This window comes from Schistocerca gregaria, chromosome 1, assembly GCF_023897955.1.
Source record: "Schistocerca gregaria isolate iqSchGreg1 chromosome 1, iqSchGreg1.2, whole genome shotgun sequence".
NCBI classification, from domain to species: Eukaryota; Metazoa; Arthropoda; class Insecta; order Orthoptera; family Acrididae; genus Schistocerca; species Schistocerca gregaria.
The window spans coordinates 497,656,313-497,674,699 of record NC_064920.1 but is presented as its reverse complement, the minus strand read 5'-3'; the positions used below and the strand labels follow the sequence as shown (position 1 = coordinate 497,674,699).

General features: G+C 39.8%; 1 protein-coding gene across 1 annotated transcript in view; it reads right to left on the bottom strand.

The window, feature by feature from the left end:
• LOC126355181 (uncharacterized) overlaps positions 1–18,387 on the bottom strand; it is a 131,402-nt gene that overhangs the window by 43,614 nt on the left and 69,401 nt on the right. The window contains exons 7-8 of the mRNA XM_050005438.1: positions 10,363–10,557; positions 3,123–3,315 (exon numbers count right to left, since the gene is read on the bottom strand). Coding sequence (XP_049861395.1) covers positions 3,123–3,315; positions 10,363–10,557 — 388 coding nt within the window. The remainder of the gene's footprint in view (positions 1–3,122; positions 3,316–10,362; positions 10,558–18,387) is intronic.

Genomic DNA, 18,387 nt, shown 5'->3' with positions numbered 1-18,387 from the left:
AGGCAAACGAGATGTACTTACCACAAGAAAGTACCTGCATCGATGATAAAAATCCTTGATAATGCTCGGTTTACACCAGCAAGTTATGGCAGCAATTTACTTGCGCGGAGGAACTTGCCGTGCGAGTTGCTAGTGTAAACATATCGCCAAGTCGACTTGCGACAGTAGCAATTTATTGCGGAAGTGACTTGCTGCACGTTTTCCGCTTCCACTGTGAACACCACGGAAGAATTATCTGCAAGTAACTTGCAGCTTATAGGATTTATTTCTATTTCCTGCAAGATGGAAGCGCAAGTTATAGTAAGTATGTCGTCTGCATAACACTCATATTTAACATTTTACTTAATGTGGTGACTTAATTTTATGCAACCATCTTACGTATTACATGCAAACAAATTTCAGAAATGGAGGAGAAATGGGAATGGATGAAGAAGGATACAGAACATTTTATTGAAGCCGTGGAGAGCTATCCCGAAATATAGAACGTGCATAACCGGGACTTTAAGGATAAAGTGAAGAAGATGAGCGCATTAAATGAATTCTCGTCGATATTCGACACATCTGTGAAAGAAGTACAGAGAAAGTAGCATAACTTGAAAACATAACCCCTTTGCCACCTGCATCCACTAGCTTGTTGTTTTAGGAGTCCAGAAAAATACGATGTGTGATTATTATATGTTCTATTTAATTAGCTTGTCACTGTTCATTTTATGAGCATTAGGAAAAAACACTTTTATAAGCATATCATTCTGTAAAATGCAGTTTATTTCAATAAAAATTTAATTTCATTGTTGTGTTTTCACATACCTTCAAATAATTTTCCTTTTTCAAGAGGTCAAAAATGGCTCTACCTACATCTGCTACGGTCAGAGATATCGTGCTGACGGGAATGTGAAACAAGTACATTAGGGAACAAGTACACTAGGGACTGTTATGAGTCTCCTACAAAGAAAAGATTTCAAAATTCGAACTTTTTTTGGTTGTGTGTTTCACATAAATATATGAAAAGGCTCTTTTATTCGTAGCTCACCTGTAGCTATAAATCGTAGAGTGACTAGAAAACGTCCCTTTGCTGAAATAGCATTACGGAAGTTTGTGTCTCGTTTTGATATGACGGGTGCTATTAACGTCAACAAACACTCCACATCATTTGCAAACACATTTCCAAAAGAAATAACATTCTAAGACGAAAATGCTGTCTGTTATGGCAAACTAATCGCCATTTGCAAAAGTACCCATGCTCTCAATACTAAGTTCTTGCATAAGTTTATTATAGGCATCATTTTGCGATCTTCTCATTATCCACTCTCTAACCCAAATACTTCTCTTTTTCTTTTTCACGTTTTTCATTGCAATTACAAGAGCTACGGTGTATCGCACTCGCCTACTTGTCATTTTATACTTCGGCTGACACTCGCAATGGTACTGAAAGCATATGTAAACAGTATCAGCAAGTTGTTGACGCAAGTTTTTTGCCAATGAACTTGCGCAAAAATCTTGCTTGATTCTTGTGCTGCTGTGTAAACACAGGTGCAAGTGGCTCGCAATAGCTTGCAGCAATAACTTCTTCAAGCGACTTGCTAGTGTAAACCCAGCTTAAGATCCAGGTGAATCTTTATCTCGGGTGTGCCAACGTTCTTCAGAATTTTCACACCCAAATACAGTTGTGAATCTTCCAGATGATGAGCTGCATTTTTTGGGTCAAAATCACTGAGATTTTTCCCATGACATAAGTGTGTTTCATGAAATACAGAAGTATTTCTGTATAGAGAGCTCTAATCTTGTCATGAAGGTCAACAATTACTACTGCTCTAGACTGGAAATACTCGTTGAAAGTAGTAAATTTTGGTAGAATCCACTCTAAGAACATATAATACATTTTTGCAAAGGAGTCATGTAAACAGTTAAAAACTTGTTCAGCACTTAGAACTCACTCAGAAAGCCATTTTTGGTTAAAAAACAGCATTAGAGCATCCCAGTTTTCCAGCATTGTCCAAACAACCGCGATCATTGACAGCCAACGTGTCTGTGAAGGATGTAGTAATTTGTGTGGTTCCAAGATTAAAAATACCTGGAATAAAAGATAATGTTTAGCCTATTTCCATACGATCGGACGTAAAATAAAGTCTATCAGATATAAAATGGTACAATACCTGAAATTCCTTGAACTGTACATGCCTCTTCGCACTGAGTTTGAAAAAAACATAAATATTCCTCGCGAGGTCCTCACAAGCTCTTGGAAGTTTCTTGCACGCCTCTCTTGCGCATATATGCACCGAATGACAAACACACTTCATTACAAAAGTTCCTGGGCAGCTATCTCGGAATCTGCTTGCTACAGAATTACAAACTGCCATCATAGTATGGCAACCATCTACTCCAAAGCCAATAATATTGGCAAATGGAATGTTATGCTGTTGAAACGTTTTTACTACACCATTGAAGACATATTCTGCAGTAGAAGCTTTCTCAACATTTTAAGTCTCCATCTTCATAAACTTTATATAGCTCCCAAAACTTACTTTCAATATAACCTGTACAAGGAGAAGTGATACAAAGTGGTAACTTAACAGGAAAATTTATTTTAGAAGTAATTTGGTTATTATTTCAAAACTAGCAATTATTATTTCTCAACTGAATCTTTGTCATAAAAGCGGATCGCCAAGCAGGAATTTTTCACAGTTCCGATATCGGTGGACTCGTCCGTCATTATGCTAAATTTGGCGTGTTGTAGTTTTTTCGCCAACACTTCTTTGTGTGATGTCCCAATAACATTAGAAACAATGGCACGTGCTTTGTGCCGTTTAAGAGTCATTGCCCTTGCAATATCCGAGTCTGGAATAATATCTTTTAACAAACCGGATAAATGGTCAGCAGCTAAAAAATGCCACATTATGTTATGCAAAGAATGCTGATAATTTGATTTCAGCTTTAGCAACCTGTCTCTTAACTGGTTGTGCATTTGTGACAAATTGAGCAACTGAAGGCAGTCGCACGGTAGCAGACTGCACCATGTTTAGGTGCTTCTTACTTCTGGAATGGTTTTTAATACTCTCGATTTCGGAAACCATGCTGGTATTGCAATATCTGCACCGCGCCCTGAGCGGATCACTATCACGCACCAGCCAATTACGTGAACCTGGCATATGTAGCCACTCATCAGGAAATTTTTGTTGTCGATGGACAGGCCGTCCTGTCTTCGAGATTTCACCTCTTTTTAGACGTTTTTTCTCCAGCGTGTACGAAAGTTTCGTGCTTGTGTTTTCATATTCACTGTCACTTCCCATTTCTCCATTCACAGTAACGCACAGTAACCTGAAACACTTACAAAAAGAAACTACACAGTAAATGAATTCAGCTAAACGTACTCGTAAAGACTCTACGCGAAATACGCATTGTTTAGAGTATCTTTTGTTGAAGACGGAACAAGACTGTCTGATGAAATGTCTTTAGTTTGTACTTAACAATCCAGTATTGTAGGGCAATTAGGTTTACTGTTAATTGCTTTCCAATAATATTCGATTAAAGTTGGCCGCTCTATTTCTGAAAGTTAACAATTCGAACTGAGTGAAATATGTCATGCAAAGCAAAGTGATTCGTTATTGTTAGCTTATTTAATTCATTTTCCAGGGCCAGGCTTTGAACTAAGCCTCATTCTCGACTTTAATCGTTTTGTCATGTCGGTAGTTTGGCGCTCTCTCTCATGCCTGAAATTTGATGATTGACAGAGACTGCATGGATTCGTAACAGTTTCTAATCATTTTTAAAATATATCAGGTGAATTGATTATTTTCCAAACAAATGTGTATAATGTATATTTGGTAAAAAATTTGGACCCGCCTGCATAGCCACACGACTTGGTGTGGTGTCACAAGCCACGAGCATGCAACTACTAAGGTTCGAGTTCCCACGTGGGCATGTATGTTTCTGTGATGTCTGTAGACTAAGTTAGGATAGGATAGGGTAGAGTAAGTCATCCATAACGACTCCAAACAAATGTGTATAATGTATATTTGGTAAAAAATTTGGACCCGCCTCCATAGCCACACGACTTGGTGTGGTGTCACGAGCCACGAGCATGCAGCTACTAAGGTTCGAGTTCCCACGTGGGCATGTATGTTTCTGTGATGTCTGTAGACTAAGTTAGGATAGGATAGGGTAGAGTAAGTCATCCATAACGACTCCAGTTATCGATCGGATTAAAAGCAAAAAAAAACAAGTTTTAGGCAAAATTCTCGTATGTTCATGTACGATACTCACTTTTGCCTCGTACATCATACAAATGACAAAATTCTCGTACGCATACGAGAATTCTCTTACATATCACAACCCTGGTGCGACCTGACCTCAGTTGCCACATCACTTTATTTCAATGACCTTAGCACTTCAGCTGCCACAGCTTCTTACCCCTTCCTTGTGTACTCGACTCTAACAGTACTGTCTGCATAAAAAAAGTTGCTTCGAGATTTTTGTTCAAGTACTGTATTGCACGCTCACATATGAGTTTTCCATAAGGTCATTCCTATGATATACACTGACAACGATGAAATACGCTTTTGGTGTTTATCGCAGAGTTTCTATAAGAACACACATGTCAATTTTATAGACAGACATCATTTACTGAATCAAAAATTTCTGTAAGGTCACAAATCTTCCTGCAGCTTTATTCTTACTGTCTAAGAACTTTTTAATTGCACCTATAGCGCTTTTTCTCACATGAAGCTAATTTGATTTCTCAAAACATTATCATATTTGTCTATAAAATTTCAAATCTGAATTGCAGCTGCTTTTCAAATACTTTCGACAGGACTGGAAGAAAAGTGATGCGAAAAAAATTTCCAGATCCTCTTTTGACCCATATTTGAAGAATACTTTTACTTCTGTCTATATTAGCACCTCTGGAAAACACCCATGTTCAAAAGATTGGTTTATACTGTAGCTAGTGCATGTCCTATATTTTTATATACAAACTTTAGGAGTTTTGTGAGTATCCCATCCCAACTTGCAGAATTTTTTGTTTCTTCAGAGCCAATGAATTATTTTCTACATCTGTTGCTGAAAGTGTTTGATATTTTGTGAGACATTTAGACTGTTGACCTAACCTACAGGGAAACATTTTGTGCCCATAGTCTGTATGAATGACATCTAATTTCACCACATTAATGAAGACTCACTGAAGTATTCTAAGATTCAAACTCGATTTACAATGATCTCATTTTCAAGCTTAATTTTAAAAATTTCATGAGTAGAGGGTTTCATACATAATACAGATTTCACTGCTGATCACAGTACCTTTGATTTATTCTCATGTCTTAAAAATAATGTATTATTTGTCATTTACTTTGCTGTCTTGACAAGTTTCTTAAATATATTTTTTCGTATCATCTAACTGAAACGTGGGACTTAGGGAAAGGAGAAAAGGTGTGGACAGGGCCTAGTCAGTTACCGTTGGTTGCACAGATAACACATACTCTTTATTAAAAAAACTATCAACAATCTTTTTTTAAATTTTACTACACTGATGGCTGAAAGCTTTATTTGAAGAATTGCAAGTTAATGTCGGCTGAAGGCCACTAGCAATGTTACCCACAATCAATGGCTGAAGGCGTGATTAAGAAGGTTCAAAATTATTTGTCGGCTGAAGACCAGAAGAAATTTCAAAAATACACAATGGCTGAAGGCCTGAATTACCAGTGAGGTGGACATTTAAATGTTACAATACCAAAAACCTTTTAATGATCTTAATAACTGTAACAAGTTTTAGTGATAGCTGAAGACAGAACTGAAACTATTTGTCGGCTGAAAGCCACAAGCAATGTTACAAACAATTAAGGGCTGAAGGCCAGCAGCAATTTCAGAATACACAACAGGTGAAGGCCTGTAAAGTGGCTTGATAACACTGGGCTTTGATGGTGGTTCGCCATTCCAGGAACTCGACAAGCAGTGGGCTCTTTTGGTCAAAGAGAAGGACATCACAGCCTTACCAGTACTAGTGTGCACGGCCTTTGATTTCTTTGGAGGTTGTGAAGTCGCACGTTTCCACTGCTTGCCCTGACGCTTGCTTTCCGGTTCAAAATGGTGACTCCATGTTTCGTCACCTGTGACAGTACATGACAGAAAGCCATATTCCTCCTCATGATAAAGTTGCAGATGACTGAAAGACAGCGCCATTCGAGTATTCGACGTTCAGTTGGTGGGAAACCCACTGTGCACAGATTTTCCCAAAGATCAAGTGTTGATGCATTATGGTGTAGGCAATGCCTACGCTAATACCCAGTAACTGATAGTTTTCATCCACGGTGATTCTGAGCTTGTCCAATACTAACGCATTCACTTCTGCATCCATTTCCTGTGTGATGACACGATGAGCCCGTCCAGGAAGAGCATCGTCTTCCGGTGACTCGCACACCTCAAGGAATCGTTTGTGCCAATCCTCAACACTTGAACGACTCAGACTGTACTCATTGTAAAAACTGTTATCTTTCGATACGTTTCATGGCCTCCAAATCTCTCCGCCACCAAAAATCGAATCACTCCTCATTGTTCCTGCTTACTCGCCTGCATGTTCGGTAGTGGATGATAATTTGTCTGACCACCTTGTCTTCGGCGTAAAATCACAATGGTGCTATGCAACATCAAATGGTCCACAGGCGTCCGTCTCTCTACCAATAGAAGGCGCCATCATATCCGCAGTTACATGTCGCCACCTTACGTGTGAGGCAAAGTAGACACACTGACCAGGTTTCATTTGAATGAACCTCACAGTGTCAGAATGAAGAAAGTAGCAATGACAAAGTTTATTAATGGCCAAAGCAAACTGTTGAGAAGTGTAACAACAGAAAAAGATTAGTCCAAACTTTTATAAATATCGATATTTATTTGCAGTTGTGTATATGTATACACATACAAACATTTCACACAATATTTTAAGGCAATACACAGAGCCTGTTTACCTTACTCATTGTGTTATTTCTTTCAAAGTACCAACAGACACCAAAACAACTGCACTTTTCTTCTTCAAAGGAAACGAATTTTTCTCTTTTAAAGGTAGAGTATTCAACGAAAATTGCTTTATCAATTTATTATATTATTCTTGCAAAGAGGAGGGCATTTACGTGTGCAGGTATTGTATGACCTAATCACTCTTCACTTTCATTTACCTGCTATCTCTTGTGGGAAAAACATTGATTGGGAAATTATCCAAGTCATCATGAAACACTTTTCCTTATGTCACAAGAGCAACCTACCTTCTGTTTTACACACACACACACACACACACTCACATATGTGTAAAAGAGACAGTAGGTTGCTTTTGTGACACAGTGCAATATATATAGGTGTGTGTGTGTGTGTGTGTGTGTGTGTGTGTGTGTGTGTGTGTGTGTGTGTGTGTGTGGTGGGTGTAAAACAGCTGTATATGATATATCAGCATTGTGTGGTTTATAACCTCCTAGCTCCAGTAGGAGTGGAGATATGGGCAAAAGCGTGTTTTCCGCAGCCCTGGCATATAGGCTGACATACACAAAAGGCATGATATATGGGAGCAGTATTGGTCTGCCAAATCAACTTGCTTTGCAGGGCAGCCCACATGTCATGGGTAAGAAACGGTTTTCCAAGCTCTAACATGTTCACTGCCCTGCATGACAGGTGTGTTGCCTTGGAGTAGTATTGGCCTGCTTTATCGACCTGCTTTTCATGACAATCTATATGTCAGGGGCAAATAAACGATTTTCAAGCCACTGACGTGTTGCCTGTCCTGTAGAACAGATATGTTATATGAGTAACATCAGCTGGCTTGTATTGCAGGGTTTTACACGCGCCAGTGAGAATGATCAGGGACAGGCTGAGATGGATAGAGGAGGGAACTGACAGAGCGAGGTGTAGGGGGAAATCACAGATAGAGGGATTTGACGTTCCTGAGGCAGGTGGAAGGTGTAGAGGGGCGTGGGCAGGTGGAGAAAGAAGAGGGGGAGGCATGTATAGAGGGGGAGGAGAGTATGATCAGAAGAAGGGGGGAGACATGGTTAGAGAGAGGCGCTGAAGGAAATGGACAAAGAAAGGAATGAGGGAGAAGGAGATCAAGAGACAGTGAGAGTGGGGAGGTGAAGACAGACGATAGGGGTGGGAGGATGAGGTGAACAGAGAGGCAGAAAGAGTTGGACACAGAGAAGGGGAGGAAGAGGTGTGTTCGACATATGTGTCTAGCACATATGTGTGCAAGGCTGCAGGAAAATAAACGCAAATAAGATTGCAAAGCACAAAATCCACATAATATATCATAAGTGAATGTGGTGGGACCAGATTAATTTTTCATGTCAGCTGACGACGACATCGTGCTCCCAAAAGTCTAAAACATCAAAACTTTCTGACCAAGAAACCTTCACTATGAAATCCCATTTAGTCCTGTTGCATTCTGTTCTGCTGACAGCCTTCGTGAATGCTGCCATTTGAAATGTGCTGTGGAACGTTTTGACTTTTCTCTTAGTCTCATTCAGTTTCATCTAGTGTGATTCGCCCTTCAATACACATGGTTCAGCCACATGAATGCGACCTTCACATATGTTCGACATCGATGCGCAAGAACCACTCATAGACAGCATGTGACAATATTTGTATTAGAGTTTATGGAAAGTGATTTGAGTGGAAGCAGAAATAGTGTCATTGATCCCTTAATGCAGAAAAGGATCGATTTATCTGCAATCCAAACGGGCATGATGATTGGCTTTTGGGCCAAGGGGGGAAGAATTTTGGTGTTCACATGCCGCCATTGTTAAGGTACACCCTGTATGCAACATGGCGCTAACAAAAACTAGTGCAGAGACAACTGTGTTGCACCATGGATCATAGATTACAGGGGTGAATGATCGCTGCGAGATGTACATGAATGAATAGATGTGCAACTGTTGAGCAACTACCAGCCTGTATGCACCAAGGAGCTACCAACAGTGCCTACTCAACAACCTTTCAGCAAATGTTGCTGTGTATTGGCCTCCACAGCAAGCGCCTGGCAGTTTCATTGGTGACGAAGGCTGGAATCTGCACGCCAAAATCACAACTGGACATCCACTGAGTGGCAACATGTGGCCTTTTCAGATGACTCACACCTTACACTTCTTCAGACAGATAGCCATTGGCACGTGTGGCATGAAACGTCTGATAGTAAACACTCCAATAATTATTGGAAGGGCCTAGACCAGAGAAGAAAGTGTTCTTGTCTGGGGAATGTTTTTGTGGCATGCCCTGGGTGATCTCGTCATTCTGGAAGGCACAATGTATCAACACATATATGCATGTATTCTTGGGGCCATGTTTATCCCTACATGCAGCTTTCTTCCTCATCAACATGGCGTCTACTTGCAGGACAATGCAGCATGTCACACAACTCACATTATACGTGGATGTTTTGAAGAGCACCAGGTTGAGCTTACCATGTTTCCCTGACCACCAAACACCCCAGATTTAATCTCGATCGAGTATCTGTAGGACCAACTTTACTGGACTTGTATGCCATGGATCCTCAACAAAGAAACATAGCGCAGTTGGCCATGGCAATGGAGTCAGCATGTCTCCATGACCCTGTCGGTACCTTCCAGAATATTATTAACTCTCTTCCTGCAAATCTTGCAGTGGTCTTTGCTAAAAAAAAGTAGCTATTAAGGCTTTTGACAGGTGATCATATTAATGTGACTAGAGAGTGTAGTACAATTACAGTAAAGAGTAATGAGAAGACAATGTGGACTCTGGACAGAAAAATGAGCTTTGAATGTTAAGTTTCCTACATCCAAAAGTACAGTGATGACCATCGACTTTTAATCCTGAAGGCATTACGTAGTCATGTCCCCCCTGCTCACACTATATCCAGCCAATCTCAGTCCAGTAGCTACAGTGTCAAAGTGCTGTAACAAATATGTATAAAAAGGCAACATGCAAAATCATAGCCATTAGGGGGGAGGCAGGGGGGGGGGGGTCGGCTTGGTGCTCAACTCCTATTGGAGCTAGGAACATGGGATAAAAAGTTTTGATTTAGCCCAGAACAGCGCCCATTTGTATAACCATTCGAACTTGAGTTTTACTGTAGCTATGTTGCAGTATATTAAGCTAAATTTCCACGACAACCCGGGGCTGGGTCCGAGGCTGGGCCGCTGGGAGCGGGCGTGCAGAACGTGCAGTGGATGTGGGTGGCAGGTCTAGGGGCAGCAAATTCAGCCAGATCGCTTGGATCAGATTCGTTCAATGCCTCCATATCTGCATGACACAATTATTTAATCCTCTACTAAGAATGAAATGTATATCTGACTGTTCGAATTAAAATACCAAACGTCTGTATGTTGGAACCACAGTAACAATGGCAGGTATTCCTACTTGCAAAGTAACATCCCCAATGCGGATATTACTAAGTAGAAGCCGGCAGAGTCGGCCTCCCGATGCTGGTTCCCATACAGGGAATCCTTGTCACTTCTCGGACGGAGAATTTGACTGATGAAACTCCACTCTCCATTCACTTCTTCCCAGCCATCAGCACGATACCCAAAGCGCACATTGTCTGTTGATTGTTTGCTGCAACATAAAGAGTGCTATCAGTGCATATTACTTCTAGTTTTACAAAATATATGCGTAGAAAGAAGCAACCCTATGACGAATATGGTTTTCTATTTTAATTGTACCAGTTTCTAATACTAACTATTCCCAGTTTTATAGTCCCTGTTTCAACACATTAATTGCTGACAGCAGTGTCTATACAGAACTTTAAACCGGTGGTCGAAAGTAACGTTCTCCCAAAGTGACCGCAATTCACCTTTGACATTAGAAATTAAATTTTCACTGACGTTTATAATCTTTGTGCAGCGATCAGTTAGGCTAATGTTACTCTAGTTTCCTTTCCTATTGCCTTTATTAGTAACGCTACTTGGAAAACGTCATTTAGACCCAGAGGTAACTATATGAACAAAGGACTTTTAAAATACACTCCTGGAAATTGAAATAAGAACACCGTGAATTCATGGTCCCAGGAAGGGGAAACTTTATTGACACATTCCTGGGGTCAGATACATCACATGATCACACTGACAGAACCACAGGCACATAGACACAGGCAACAGAGCATGCACAATGTCGGCACTAGTACAGTGTATATCCACCTTTCGCAGCAATGCAGGCTGCTATTCTCCCATGGAGACGATCGTAGAGATGCTGGATGTAGTCCTGTGGAACGGCTTGCCATGCCATTTCCACCTGGCTCCTCAGTTGGACCAGCGTTTGTGCTGGACGTGCAGACCGCGTGAGACGACGCTTCATCCAGTCCCAAACATGCTCAATGGGGGACAGATCCGGAGATCTTGCTGGCCAGGGTAGTTGACTTACACCTTCTAGAGCACGTTGGGTGGCACGGGATACATGCGGACGTGCATTGTCCTGTTGGAACAGCAAGTTCCCTTGCCGGTCTAGGAATGGTAGAACGATGGGTTCGATGACGGTTTGGATGTACCGTGCACTATTCAGTGTCCCCTCGACGATCACCAGAGGTGTACGGCCAGTGTAGGAGATCGCTCCCCACACCATGATGCCGGGTGTTGGCCCTGTGTGCTTCAGTCGTATGCAGTCCTGATTGTGGCGCTCACCTGCACGGCGCCAAACACGCATACGACCATCATTGGCACCAAGGCAGAAGCGACTCTCATCGCTGAAGACGACACGTCTCCATTCGTCCCTCCATTCACGCCTGTCGCGACACCACTGGATTCGGGCTGCACGATGTTGGGGCGTGAGCGGAAGACGGCCTAACGGTGAGGGGGACAGTAGCCCAGCTTCATGGAGACGGTTGCGAATGGTCCTCGCCGATACCCCAGGAGCAACAGTGTCCCTAATTTGCTGGGAAGTGGCGGTGCGGTCCCCTACGGCACTGCGTAGGATCCTACGGTCTTGGCGTGCATCCATGCGTCGCTGTGGTCCGGTCCCAGGTCGACGGGCACGTGCACCTTCCGCCGACCACTGGCAACAACATTGATGTACTGTGGAGACCTCACGCCCCACGTGTTGAGCAATTCGGCGGTACGTCCACCCGGCCTCCCACATGCCCACTATACGCCCTCGCTCAAAGTCCGTCAACTGCATATACGGTTCACGTCCACGCTGTCGCGGCATGCTACCAGTGTTAAAGACTGCGATGGAGCTCCTTATGCTATGGCAAACTGGCTGACACTGACGGCGGCGGTGCACAAATGCTGCGCAGCTAGCGCCATTCGACGGCCAACACCGCGGTTCCTGGTGTGTCTGCTGTGCCGTGCGTGTGATTATTGCTTGTACAACCCTCTCGCAGTGTCCGGAGCAAGTATGGTGGGTCTGACACACCGGTGTCAATGTGTTCTTTTTTCCATTTCCAGGAGTGTGTAATACCGCCATTTTATTTAATACACCGAAGCCATTTACCAATGTAGGAAAGAAGGACAATTTATATATTTAATTATTCAGATGTGCACTTTCTTAAAATAGATCCCTATATCCAGATTGGTGATGTTTGTGAGATGGATGAATGGCTGGTCATCTGCTGACCACAGATAGTGAGAGTAGATTCTATAATCATGTTTGAGACAGTCATCTGGTCCACCTTTGGCCAAACCAGAGAGAGGAAGTATATCAGAGCACTAGACGGCCTGGAGAATGTGGCTGACCAATAAAGTGGCAAGGTCCTCCCCCACTACTGCGGAAGCGTGGGGTGACATGATGAATGGCCATGTTTCGGCACTGTGTCGTTGGTTCCTGAGGCGTGAAGACGTGTAATATGTGTGCTCCATAAAAACAAATTTATATGAAAATGGTATGCATGTGGAATACTTAAGAGTAGATAAAAATAGCGTTTTCTCTTTACAGAAACTTTTGGTGGGAGGATCATGGGGAACACAGGATCCTTCGGAAGTGACCAACGGTCACAATGAAACCACATGTTGTAAGTATAAGATGAAATACTTCTGTATGGTAATATTAAGATGAAATACTTGCGTGTGTAAATCTAAGTTGAAAATATTTAAGAACTGTGTGTGCAGAACTTGAATTAGAGACAAGCACTTCCATGTGGTGAGTACAGTGTGCATCTCAACCTGACTATGAGCCAATAAAATATAAAAGTACTTGTCCAAGCTTTCAGCTGAGGATCCGTGTGTGAGATAATTAACATACCAAAAATTTCCATTATGAGATTCATTCATGTGACGCTAGCTTGATATTCTGATACTCTGAGAGAGAATTAAGATGAGTCAGCCATCTACCCGGCAACACTATGTGTGTTGAATTGCACAGGAAGATGTGCATAAATCCTCCAGAGTTTGTCGTAGCGAAATTTATAACGTGGGTCAGTGACTTGTGAATCTGGGATGACTGTTGATTGATGTGAGAAAGCAGAACAAGTCGATAACCAAACATTTTGTTTTGAGATGTGTTTTATACTGCCAATTTGATTTATTTTGTATATTTAAGCTGTGTGATTTGCATGAGACAGTAGCGAATTAGTTTCAAATACTTCAGCCCAATAGTCAGTAAATTGGTTATGTTGCTAATGAATGAGCTTATGAGACTATGAAGTAGCGAAAGATTCCTTACCAATCCAGAAAGTGCACAGTAGCGATAAACAGAAATATTACGAGACCATAGAACAGTAAAATACTTATGTAATGTCATGCCCACTTGGTGGAAAATCTCTTGTTTAACTATTGTGTTTAAGTGTAATGCAAGAAATTATGCAACATTAGTGTGAAAGAATTTATTATAATAAAAGAAGAGATATATGAAACAAATGGTGGTCTTGAGTATTGAGTTGTGGTTAGACATTTTGTTGAGGCATTATACTATAAGCTCCATTTTTTGATAGTATGCCCAAATGTTGATTAGAATATATGTCACAGAAAGGAAATGTTGTCTTGCCAGGGTGGAGTGAGTCCATAAGAAATGTGCACAAGCTATTAGTCAGATGACTAATTGTTGCATTAAGAAGTAGAGACGAGAATAAATTATAGCATAACTGTTAGGCAGCATGGCTCTAATTTCATGCATAGTTGCCGTAGGTATGATAAATCATGAAAATCTTTCTGATGTGTGAGTAATAAAAGCACTGGTTTGGCAGGCCACTCATCTAGTAGGCCTTACTACTAGATGCTATAGATGAGGGTAATCTTCCAACATACGAGTTTTTGATGTCATTAGTCTAAGTCGTTAATATCAGAATTAATATCCAAAACGAGTTTTTCTCCATTTTATTTACATACCATCACGCATTGGAAAAGAATTAACGTAATTTTAGTGCGATTTCTAGCTCAAATCGAGGAGGAGAAGTTTTACTGTATTTATACCTTGCATTCGAAGATAAATAGCACAATTTTTGTAAGATATATACAGTGTTCTGTAGCATAGCAGCACATGATCACCAGCCGCCAGTGGCTACAACATCATGATGCCACAGCCCATTCAAATGAGAAGTGACTTCTGTAACAGACGATTAACAACAGAGAAACATTCTGCCGCATTTATACTGGTTGTTTGTCACCTCAAGTACATCACCGACATTCTCATTGTTAAACCTAACCATATATGGATGCAAGTCAACCTAAAATACTCATTTTCCAACAAATTGGCTACACTATTTACTAATGTTAAAACAGTACATAAGTACATTCCATATTACATGAACAGAATAAAATTAGTTTAGTATTTAGATAGATTAATTCGCATCTGCCTTACTGGCTCTGTTGCCAATTGTCACCTAAATTAATAAACTCACCGTAAAAATGTAGAGACATTGTGTAATGTTATGGAGCATGTTCTGAATTCAACAGTCACTTATAAGCTGGGAAAACAATGAGACTAAGCTGGGAAAACAATGAGACTAGGCTGGGGAAACAACGAGATTATCAGAAGTGGAAGGAAATATATATATATATATATATATATATATATATATATATATATATATATATGCTCTAAAATGCCTATAGCAACAACAAATAAAGTATTATAGAACAAACGTGTAAGTAATTCATTTATTTGTAAATTTGTTCAACCAAGTACCAACAAACGATTTCATTAGTGTTTTAGGAACCACAGTAAAGAAAAAAACCCTTTTCGGGCTCAGTTTCGTAATCAGAAACGAGAGAAGGAAAGGCAAAAAGAAAAACTGGCAGGTTCTATTACGAAATTTTTGACCAAATCTGTATACGGCAGTCAAGAAACTCTTGCCTCCTCCACGTGCTCGACATCTGGCTCTGAAACTATGGAAGCAAGTGAACACAAGACATGTTGCTCTCCTACTACCTCTGGTGGTCTCAACGAAAGCAGTGACACATGTGATGTTGCTGCCGAAGAATTTTCAAGGAGTACAGCGACATTTTTTGACAGTCTGCAATCAGTGAAAACCCAGGGCGGTGGCCTCTTAATACTAATAGCGATTTTGTTAATATTTTCGCTAAATGTGGTCCTGTTCACGTGCATAATAATACTCATCCTATTAATGACGAGAGAAGAAAATTGTTGACACTTACTATTACAGAGATCTTTCAAACAGCGAAATAATTAAAAGAGATTGGCTTCTTTACTCTTTATCAAAAGATTCAGTGTAGTGTTTCTGTTGTAAAACGTTTGGGGAAAGTTAAGTAGTTTCTCTGACCTGAATGGATTTTCATATTGGCAGCATTTATCACTGACACTGAAGAGACATGAAGCAAGTGGAGTCCCACAATGAAAATGTGAAGTCATTAGTACAGCCGAATAAGAACACTGTGAATGAGATGCAGCTTAGACTAATAAAGAAGGATAAAAAGCTCTGGTGTGATACACTATAAAGGATTATTGCTGTTATTAAGTTTTTGTCGTGACACTATTTGGCATTTTATGGTTCTTCCAAAAAAATATATGAACTTGATAATGGAAATTTTTAAAGGCAGTTATGAGAGAAAATGTTCACAGAACTGAAGAAAAGTCTGACTCAAGTCAGATGGGTACGGCCCGCTATTTAGGAGTTAACATTCAAACTAGGCACAATGATAAAAAACATGTTTTGAAGAAAGTGGGAGAATCTAAACATTTTTCCATAATATTAGACCGCACACCAGTTGCAAGCCATACAGAACACATAAAATTAATATTTAGGCATGTTTATGTAAATCACATGACAAGAAAGTAGAGATATGTGAACATTTCAATGGTTTGTGCCCAATTATCAATTTAACTGGCGAGGGTTTGTTAAATTTCATTTTGAATTAGTTCTGAATTGGACCTGGACATTCAAAATCTACATGGATGAGGTTATGATAAAGGCTCTAACATGCATGGAAAACACAATGGACTGCAGAAAATAATTTTGGAAATCAACAAGCGTGTATTTTGCGTCCCATGCTCAACTCATAACTTAAACTTAGTGGTAAATTATGATATTTCTCATGGCGCCATCAATTTCTTTGACTTAATTCAAGAAATCTACGCTTTTTCATCATAAACAATTAGGTGGTCAGTCATTTGCAAACATTTACCAGAGCTTAAGCTAGAAGCTTTAAGTACTACAAGATGATCTAGCAGAATTGAAGGAATCAAGCGCTTGCAGTTCTACACAGAAAACGTATTTGATGCTCTGTTGGAAACATCAGAAACTTCTTCTACTTGGGATTGTACCACCACTTTCAATTCGAATTCACTTGTTTTCAAAATTCAAAATTATAAATTCATTTGTTCTGTTGTAATCTGGTATGACGTTTTGAGCGAAATTAATTCTGTACGTGCACTGATGCAAAACCCAACAATTACACTCAGATATGGGTCAATTTGTTAAAGATCTTCATTGACAAACTCACACAATATCACGCAGATGAAAACTTTGATATTGATTTAAAGGAAGCTTCCAATGTAGCAAAGAAATTAAATGCTGAAGCAGTAAATAAACTTCACCCAGGAAGGAAACAGACTTAGTTTCAGTACGAATGTCGTGATGATGTTTTGTTAGACTCCAAAGTGTATTTCAAAGTACAGTTTTTTCCAAATTCTAGATCAGATATTAATTTCCTCAACAAACAGATCTGAAACGTTTATACTACGTTTCCGTTAGTACATTATTTAGTTACCCTAAAGAAGAACGGATGCAACATCGTATAGATTTGCATATGAAACTTAAAGACTATTCAAGGAATGAAACCATCATTGATGGTACAGATCTGTACAATGAAATTAACGATTTAAGGTTGCATTTCCTAGAAAATCAGTCTTGTGATTCATATACGATTCCTCAATATCTTTTCAAAAATGATGTAATATCAACTTTTCCCAACACAGCAATAGTGCCAAGAATATTTCTTACTCTGCCGGTTACAGTTGCAGCTGGTGAAAAACCATTTTATAAATTAAAAATTATAAAAAATTATCTGAGATCAACAATGCAGAAACAGAGACTTACAAATTTGGCTATTATGTCAACAGAACATGAGATCTTAGACAGTTAGGTACTAGACAGATAACAGAAGATTTCGCAATTATGAAAGCAAGGAAAGTTCAGTTTGTGTGAGCATATGTAAATGTAGAAGAAACTTTCACAAGTCAGCAAACAAGCTAGAATAAAAGTAGTCTTAGATTTGCCCACACTGATTCTCATTTGTATGTGATAGCTAGTGAATTAGTATGTAAATAGATTTTCTTTATGTAAAAATTATTAATAAAGAAATTTATATCACGAAAATGCCGATGACAAGTCTGTAATATGAGTGTGTAAAAAAATTTGTAGAGGGCGGCAAAATATGGTTTACATAAAGCCCATGGCGGCAAACAGTGGACCTGAGCCCAGGTGCATTGTGTGTATTGATTAATTTCTTTTGCAAAATATTTTAACTGTTCTGAATTTAATGCTGAACTAATGACACCATTTGTATGTGCCTTTTTCGTATTTTATGTGCAAAAAAGTCACTTTCACTCGGGGTTTAAGAGGAAAAACAGTGCCCCTTAAACAACTCGGGTCTGGAGTTCAAATTTGGTCTACCAGTGTATTGGATGTTGATCTAAGATCAGCTTCAACCATTTGAAAAAGTTTTGCTTCATTTGGATTTTACACACAAAAACATTTTTTTTCTGAGAGGTTTCTCAATCGCGCCACTTGTATACTTTAAACTTGTACAAATCGGTTCAAACTTTTCACGAAGGTAAATAAAGTGATAAAGTTAAAACGAAATTTTTTAATCACATATCTTTATTCATTGTCAAGATATGTTGGTTTTAATTCGCGCTAAATGTAGCAGGTAAAATTCGTTTATAAAGGAATTGAATGTCCAAAAGCAGTCTAAAGGAAATCAAATAGATATGAAATCCATACTATAGTAAAACTGAAAACTCGCATTCAGAAATCTAGCTTCTCTCAGATCTCACGTG